Source organism: Capronia epimyces, assembly GCF_000585565.1.
Source record: "Capronia epimyces CBS 606.96 chromosome Unknown aczIQ-supercont1.3, whole genome shotgun sequence".
NCBI lineage: Eukaryota > Fungi > Ascomycota > Eurotiomycetes > Chaetothyriales > Herpotrichiellaceae > Capronia > Capronia epimyces.
The window spans coordinates 2,134,455-2,142,559 of NW_006912906.1; the positions used below are offsets into that span (position 1 = coordinate 2,134,455).

Sequence of the window (8,105 nt, forward strand, 5' to 3'; positions counted from 1 at the left end):
ACGAGGAAGGCTGCAGGTGAGGATGAGAGATTGGCATGTGAACAGCAATTTGGGCTACAGTCACGGTACAAGGGCAATGGACAAGGTGAGCGTGTATAAGTAAGTCCGAGAGCTTGGGGGACGAGTCAACGAGTCAACGAGTCCTGCAGGCCTCGGCGAGGGAAGAATCATGGCTACATCATCGACATGAGTTTGGCGGCGCATGCCCCATGCCAGCGAAAAACAATAGTATGTCTCCGTACCTACCAGGTGCAGAGGATTTCCCTTGTTAGCGGGCAGCGGGATCCCCCACAAAGACCGACTCTTTCTGCCTCGGCTTGTCTCTGAACCCGGCCTCGCCGGTTTATCTGTATCTGCACACTATCACGGCCACGGCAATATCTCGCCCAGCCAGACAGCGAATAAATCAATCGAACTGCCCGAGCCTCAGGTCGGAAGGAATACTAGTATTTACCAGTGTTGGAAAGACAAAGACCGTATCACTCTCCTTCTGGGCCTGCTAAACCCCGCTGCCGGACTGCGGACTGCACTACAGGCTGTCGGACCGCTTTGGCACGTGACTGTTCGGTCATGTGATTGTGATATTGACTCTCTACCGTTCGTGTCTGTCGCAGCCATTGTCAACACAGAGGAGATTATCGACGATATTGACTGAAATCCACCGGGAACTGCTCATGGCCCGGAGGGTACAGAGCACACTCATCGAATCCGAGCAATAGTGCCGAGGGACGTCGTACATCGTCGCAAGGCTGTGGCATGCATTTCCTCCCCAATCAGCTCGCCGGCCATTCTTGTCTCAGGACCTCTGGGAATCCACGGTAGGTCAGCCAATGCATCAGTGGGAATGGATCATGATACGATCGCCCTACTCTGGGCGGAGTACATCCATCAGCTCTTTCCGGTCGAAATCATGAAATCCGTTGCCGCTTCGGCTTGTCATCCGCATCATCTCCCTCTCCCATCTCGGCATCATCATCACCAATACTGATCTCATCCCCACTGCCACCACCACTGCTCCCCCCTTCCGAGACCTCATCATCCACATCCATTCCACCGTCGACCAGGTCCTCGTCATCACTAAGATCATCTTGGTCGAAGCGACCTTCGTACCTGCCTTCCTGGTCTTCTCCAAGGTTGTCTCGTCCTCGTTTGAGGCCTTTCATCTTTCTTGTCTGCAGCGTTGAAAGGTCCTGTTTCCCCAGATGGACGCGACCAATCTTATCGCCGACCAAGTCAGTCTCAATGTTCTTCTTGGTCCTTGCCTCGTTCGGTCTGCGTCCATGCTTCAGCGCATCTGCCATCACAGCTGAGTCGGCTTCTCGGTGACGACTGACTCGGAAGTCAAAGCTGGGGCCCATTGGGTCGAGTTCCACTCGGGGGATTTTGGCATTGTTGGACCTCACGGTCCGAATCTTGTACCAACGAAGATGAAGCACAGGCTTGTCGGCGGGATTATTCAGATCTCCGGACGAACTTGTGCTCTCACCCGAGGCAATCATCAGGACGTATTGTAAGCCTACGACGTCAATGGAGGGCACTTCTTCGCCCTGGAAGAGGTCGAGCAGTGTTGACTTGAGGGTCTGGTAGAGTGTCGCTTGTGCAGAAGAAGAAGGGTCGTCCCATTGCGAGCCCGAGAACAAGATTAAGGGCTTCATTCCCACCCCAACCTCCATCTTCGGTTCGGTCGGCGGCTGGTCCGCAGGCACGAGAAGGAGGAGCTCCACCATATCAAGGACTTTTCCATCGTATATACGCACGATCGTGATATTGTTGGGCCTCTTCTTGGAGTGGGTGCCAAAGACCACCACGCCGCATTCATTTTTCTGCGCCAGAAATTCTATCGAGGCTGTGTCTTCGAAGGGGTAGATGTTCTCGTTCTTCTTGTGCAGTAGGACGGAGTCGGGTTTTGTTAGGGTGTGTACGGTTTTGAGAACGGAAGCCACTGGCTGAGGACATTTTGTGCCGTGGAAAAGGAGGACTCGTTTTCTCGATTCGACTTGCTGGGGTTCTCGAGCCTTGACGATGCGCGCCGTCCGCGCATTTCGGGGTTTACTGCAAGGTGTTAGTGGAAAAGCCAGCAGCTTCGGGGACACACTTGCATTTCTCGTAGCATAGTGAGAGACCTAGAAGATTTGTAACAGCTGAGAGACGCTGAGCCTGTACTTTGCCCTTTGTTCGTATACTACCGGTAGTAGACGCTGATATCAGGATCAGACCTTGAAGTGATGCGGCTAAAAAGTTTGGGAATTTTCTTATCGATATGCGGCGGAGCATAATGTGCCGGCGCGTTGTTCCGCGGACAAGGCTTCGAGGCTTCAAGTACCCAGGCCGCAGTGCTCTAAGACGGTCTCACGACTGCGTTTCACCTATGGGCATTATATTGCCTTACATCTGTACGCATGATGTACACGGTCTACATGGCCTCGCTGTCTTGTTCTCCAGCCACGATCGGTATTCTTCGACCAAGACAATGCACCGTATGAGTTACAACATCGCAATCGTCCACGAGTCAGCTTGACTGAGTACACAAGGAGCGGTGATTCGCCATGGGGATGGGATGACGCCCGGAGAAAACGCTGGCAGCGTGATCTTTCATCCTCTTGCCTGCATCTGAATATCGTTTATCCTAGACTCACAGTCGGCCATCTTTACCACTACCAATTTATCGAGTCTTTCATCGAACTTTGTGCTTCATTTCGAGTCTTTCTCCACCCTTCCGTCCAATCTCACCGCGTCTACTGGCACCGCAAGAGTGTCCACGTCGTCCATACCCACAGAATACTCGGAAGAGGCTGTTAACAAACAACGTTGAAGAGAGGAAATGGGTGTGCTGGGACCCGCCGAGCTTGATCACGTGATCTGCCAAATCTCGGTACCCTCAATGTCGCCATTTTGGGTGCCAAACTCGCAACAAGACGGCGTCCGGGACTATATATCAACCGGTGCCTCCTGCTTACTCTCGTTCTCATTTCACCTCATTCTCCTTCCTTTGGGAGTCTCTGAATGTTACTTTGCGTATCCGAAGCTTCGCAGGCAAATACTCATGGATATGTCTCCTAACGGCAGTCGGCGATCGTCCAGCTCGGCACCGAATGCCGAACAGATTGCCAATGCCTAGGCCCAAAGACTCGAGAGTCTATAGGAAAAGTTCTCCGACCTTGTCCCGCGGCCGTCCCCAAACTCGCTGGACTTCAGCTCTCCCTGGTCTGGTGTGTGCAAAACATGTGCGGATGCTTCATGGACGCGTCACTGTCGTTGACAGGAGTCGTGACATGTTCGGTTTTGCCGTCAAACCACCGCCACAATCTCCTTTCTGGAACGCTAGCACGAACTAGCCACCGTGCACTGATTTGCAGTCTGGGATACTTTCGAGCAACGCGTCCAATGTGTGCCACTGGCTAGCTTAGCTGTCTTCCGACAATGGGCGTTCGTGTTGACCGAGAATTCCTTGACAGCTTGACGACGCCGTTACGTGGTCCCTGATCTTTTGGACGGGTTGGCGCAATCAAACGGCTGCAAGGCCAAAGAGTCGTAAGTCTTCTCCACTTGGCTAGGTTATGTTCTTGGCCTTCTGGCGGAGGCACGTCAGCGCGTCAGCAGCGTCGTTGGTACTCGTGGCCTCTTGTTTACAGGTGAGTGCTTCATTATTGGGCGAGTTCCTCAACCTTTGTGGGTGGTCCACTGTGGAAATAGCCATGCTGGAGCCCTGCCGTTATTTACACCCGAATTCAAGCGGTAACAATTGCCACTGTTGCGGGAGAGACACGTACACAGCGGCTTCGTTTCGATTGACGGCAGCTCCAAAGCATAGCGAAATAACCCCAAGGTGTCGGCCTCACGTCGCTGGTCTGGCATATCCCACCAAGAGACTGGAGCGGCCATGCTGATCAGGTCCGTCTCCTGACTACTGCCGCCTTGACCACTTGACTTGTAGGATACTCCTTCTTCCCATCGTGTCCGTGCCATCAGGGTGTTATCAAGCTGTCGGCATAAGAGACCTCAACACCGCTGCTTGGTGTTAAACCCTTTCAATTCGGTTCCCCCAACATCCCGCGTTTACCAACCATCTCTATACTTCCGAGGTTGCGAAATCCTCACCAACCCTACGCCATGGCCTCCGGCATTCCGTACACGCCCAAACCTGCGACCGACATCTTCACTCCTTACCAGACCGACATTGACCGGCGGCAATGCAAACGCATCGTGCCAATGAGGGTGTTGGCACTCGGCCTAGGAAGAACCGGCACAGCTTCGCTGCGTTCAGCTCTGCAGGAGCTGGGCTATACCGACACATACCACATGATGTGTGCCAGCGTGGAAAACCCTCCCGATTGTCTCTGCTGGATGGACGCCTTCGCCGCCAAGTACGAGGGGAAGGGAAAATTTGGTCGCGAAGAATGGGACGCTCTGCTCGGCCATTGCCAGGCGGTGTGCGACTGGCCCGCTGTTGCCTTTGCGAAAGAATTGATTGAGGCGTATCCGGAGGCCAAGATCATCGTCACCACGAGAGACGTGGATTCATGGCACAAGTCCGTGATGAAGACAGTCAATTGGCGCGCCAACGACCCGGAGCTCAAGGCTGTGGCCAACTTTGACTGGGCTGCCGGATTGTACTACCCCATGCTACGCCAGTTCTGGAAGTATTTCTTCTACGACGAGTTCGAGAATCAGGGCAAGCAACGGTATCACGACTACTACCAGGAAATCCGAGAGCTCGTGCCGCCCGGCCAGCTGCTGGAATACCGAGTCAGCTCCGGCTGGAAACCGTTGTGCGACTTTCTCGGCGACCCGATCCCTGACACACCATTCCCAAGATCCAACGATGCGGACCACTTTGTCCAACGATGCCGAACACAGAACCGCAAGCAAATGATGAATGTCGTCTTCCGCGCCTTGGTAGTAGGGGTCCCCGTCGTCGCTACTGCGCTTTCTGCAACGTTCGCGTATACCCACTACCTACCGAAATTTGCACACAGGGCCGTCTGGCGAACAACAGCTTAGAGAGTTGTGAGGAGAAGGATTGGACATGTATTGTGGGCGCCTGTCGGCATGGGCAGGGCTTGCATATAGCACGGCGTTTGGAGCCATCCCAGCTGACCACGTCGGCTAGTTGCCGGCTTCTGGTGCTGGGATTTGTTCTAGGAAGTAAGAAATGTATATTGGCTGGAGTTTTGGGATCGGTGGGTTGGATACTACATATATCATGCTAGCTGGGTCAACAAGGGTCTTTGATCGCGTGCTTATCGCAGCCTGATTTGTGATGTGCTGTAACAGGATGGAACATTACGACCGTTTCTCCCATTTTTCGTTTGATCTGCACTTCAGTGAGCTAGCTGGTCATATGTATGGTGTACAGTGTACGTTGTACTAGAGTCAGAAGGTGAGCGGAAGAATCTAGTCGGAGTCGGAGCCGGTGTTGGTGTTGGTTACGGTGGTTGTGGTTGTAGAGATGGTCAACTGGGACTGGGGAACCAGAGGACCATCAAGACACCCAGCCCAGTACAGCTCAGCTCAGCGATGTTGGGAAGCCTGAGCCTGAGCATCGTGGTCGTTTAGAGAGAGACGGATGCGGAATGCAGACTCGTCACCCCAGAGCTGAGGTGGCCTGGTCGAGAAGCGACCCACGCCGTGGTTCCGCCGAACAAGGAGCATCCCGGTCCATGGTTCCCACCCCGGCCAGCGGAGGCCCTCACCAATGGATCTATCACCGAGTTGGACGACCCTTGGTGCTACGTATTGCGGAGGACAGAATTTGCAAACGTGGACACGGTTGACGCCGCGTCATGATCTCAGATGGCTTGTTGGGTCAGAACCACAGAACCACAGAACCACAGCTGGCTTCTCCCAGCTGGAATCGATGGAGGAAATCTGCGACCGAGACCGCCGTCGACGGTCGACGCCACTCTGGGTTCCGGAGGATTGCAACCTGGAAGATCAATTACAGTCACAGTCCACAGTCAACAGTCGCTAACCGTCCTGATCCCGACTCCTCGGCAGATGGCAGGCTGTCCAGATCGAGGCATGCAGCTGGTGTAGCCTGGCTACTGCTTGTCTCGTGTCTCGAGCGTCTGTCTTTTCTTTCCCAACCCTACCCTGCGCAGCATGAGACGTATCTGTCTTTCCCAGCCCTACCCTGCGCCGGATGAGACGTGTCTGGAACCATCAGGCTGAAGTTCATCCCATCCCAATCCAACCCAACCCGAGCGCTGCCATGAGTCTCTCCCTGCCTTTCCACTGTTGGCTGTGGCTGACATGCCTGTTCACCTGGCGGATCGTGGCTGACAACAAGTCGCAGCCCGTGTCTGTCTTTCGATCGGTGAGTCGACATGCTGGCGAGCAAGATACGAGTCCAAGTCCGAGTCCAAGTCACTGACCAGATGTCGATCTCGGCCAACAGCGACCGGACCTGGTGGCGCCGATTCTCAGTGTCTTCACGCATGTTCCGGAAAAGCAGGCGCCTGGGTATTACTTTGTGGCGCCGTATCAGCAGGCCCAGGAATCGGTCTATATCTACGACAACGAGGCGGTAAGGATAAGGGCCCTGGCGGAGGAGTGACTGTTGCTGTTGCTGTTGCTGTCTTTGTGGCCATGTGCTGACCATCCCATCCCCTCCCTAGGACCTGGTGTATTCCGGCTTTGGGAACGTCGGCCCAGGCATCAGCCATGCGCCTCAGACGTGTCGGTACAAGGGCGACATCCATCTGTGCTTCTACCAAGGCAGCCAGATGGTGGGATGGGGCCACGGCCACGGCGTGATCATGGACCGACACTATCGCATTGTCCGATCCGTGGAGCCGGGCAGCCACCAGGCATCCTCGGACATGCATGAGTTCAAGCTGATCCATGACGGCCGGTCCGCTCTGATGACCCAGTACCTCCGGCGCGTGTACGATCTGTGCGCGTGGGATCTGTGCGACGGCCTGGGCTACATCCAGCAGGGGGCGTTTCAAGAAGTCGACGTCGAGACGGGCAAGGTGCTGTTCGAATGGCACAGTTTGGACCATGTCGATCCCCGCGAGAGCTACGTCGGCCCCAGCAGCACCGAGATCAGTGGCAGCGGCGAGCGACCGGACAGCCCGTGGGATTACTTCCACATCAACTCGATCGACAAGAATGAGGACGGCGACTACCTGATTTCCGCCCGGCACGTGTCGGCCGTGTACAAGGTGTCGGGGGTCGACGGCCACCTGATCTGGCGGCTGAACGGGGCCCGGTCGGACTACCATCTGGCCGGGTTTTCCTTCTCGTTCCAGCACGACGCCCGCTTCGTGTCGGAGAACGAGACGCACACGGTCATCTCGCTCTTCGACAACGGCTCCAACGGCTTCAACCAGACTCAACCTCATTCCACCGGCCAGCTGATCAGCCTGGACCACCGCACCCGGGTGGCGACGTGTCTGGTGAACCTCGACCCGCCCGTGGTGGACGGCCACGCGCACGTTTCGAAATCGCAGGGCAATCTGCAGCGGCTGGCGAACGGCAATCTCCTGATGGGCTGGGGCAACGACGCATTCTGGACCGAGTACACGGCCGACCACGAGATCGTCTTCTACGGCGCGCTGGGCTGGAGCAATGTCATGAACTACCGGGTGCACAAGTTCGACAACTGGGTGGGACAGCCGCTGACGAAGCCGGCCCTGTGGACGTACTCACAGCACGGCGAGGAGATGACGCTGTACGTCTCGTGGAACGGGGCCACCGAGGTCGCGTCATGGCGCTTCTTTGGCCGCGACGAGGCGAAACCGGGGCCCGAGCCCTGGCATCAACTCGGTGTCGTGCCCAAGACTGGCTTTGAGACCGTGTACAGCCAGGCGTGTATGCACCGGTTCACGTACGCAGAAGCGCTAGACAAGGCCGGACAAGTGCTGGGCGCCTCGGCCGTGGAACAGACGTACGTGCCGAACGAGCAGATGCGCGAGTACTGCGACGCGCTGGCGTGTCGGTTCATGCCGAACGATGAACAACGCCAGCGCGAGCGGGAGCAAAAGGCCCAGGAGCAGCATGAGAAGGAGCAACAGCAACAGCAACAGCAACAGCAACAGCAACAGCAACAGCAACAGCAACAGCAACAGCAACAGCAACAGCAACAGCAACAGCAACAGCAA

At 55.8% G+C, this 8,105-nt stretch overlaps 3 protein-coding genes across 3 annotated transcripts in view; 2 read left to right on the plus strand and 1 right to left on the minus strand.

Annotated features, from left to right (window-relative positions):
• Window positions 1–908: 908 nt before the first annotated feature.
• A1O3_04049 (valyl-tRNA synthetase) lies at window positions 909–2,274 on the minus strand (the record flags this gene model as incomplete). Its single annotated transcript, XM_007734180.1, has 2 exons — window positions 909–2,052; window positions 2,096–2,274. The coding sequence occupies 2 exons, from the start codon at window positions 2,272–2,274 to the stop codon at window positions 909–911; spliced, it is 1,323 nt and encodes a 440-aa protein (XP_007732370.1).
• Window positions 2,275–4,110: 1,836 nt separating this feature from the next.
• A1O3_04050 (uncharacterized protein) lies at window positions 4,111–5,001 on the plus strand (the record flags this gene model as incomplete). Its single annotated transcript, XM_007734181.1, has 1 exon — window positions 4,111–5,001. One exon carries the CDS (start codon window positions 4,111–4,113, stop codon window positions 4,999–5,001), a length of 891 nt encoding a protein of 296 aa, XP_007732371.1.
• Window positions 5,002–6,211: 1,210 nt separating this feature from the next.
• Window positions 6,212–8,105, plus strand: part of A1O3_04051 (uncharacterized protein) — a gene marked incomplete at both ends in the record, with an annotated part of 2,312 nt that continues 418 nt past the window's right edge. Inside the window, 3 exons of the mRNA XM_007734182.1 lie at window positions 6,212–6,316; window positions 6,398–6,526; window positions 6,618–7,895. Of these exons, the coding sequence (XP_007732372.1) occupies window positions 6,212–6,316; window positions 6,398–6,526; window positions 6,618–7,895 (1,512 nt within the window). The remainder of the gene's footprint in view (window positions 6,317–6,397; window positions 6,527–6,617; window positions 7,896–8,105) is intronic.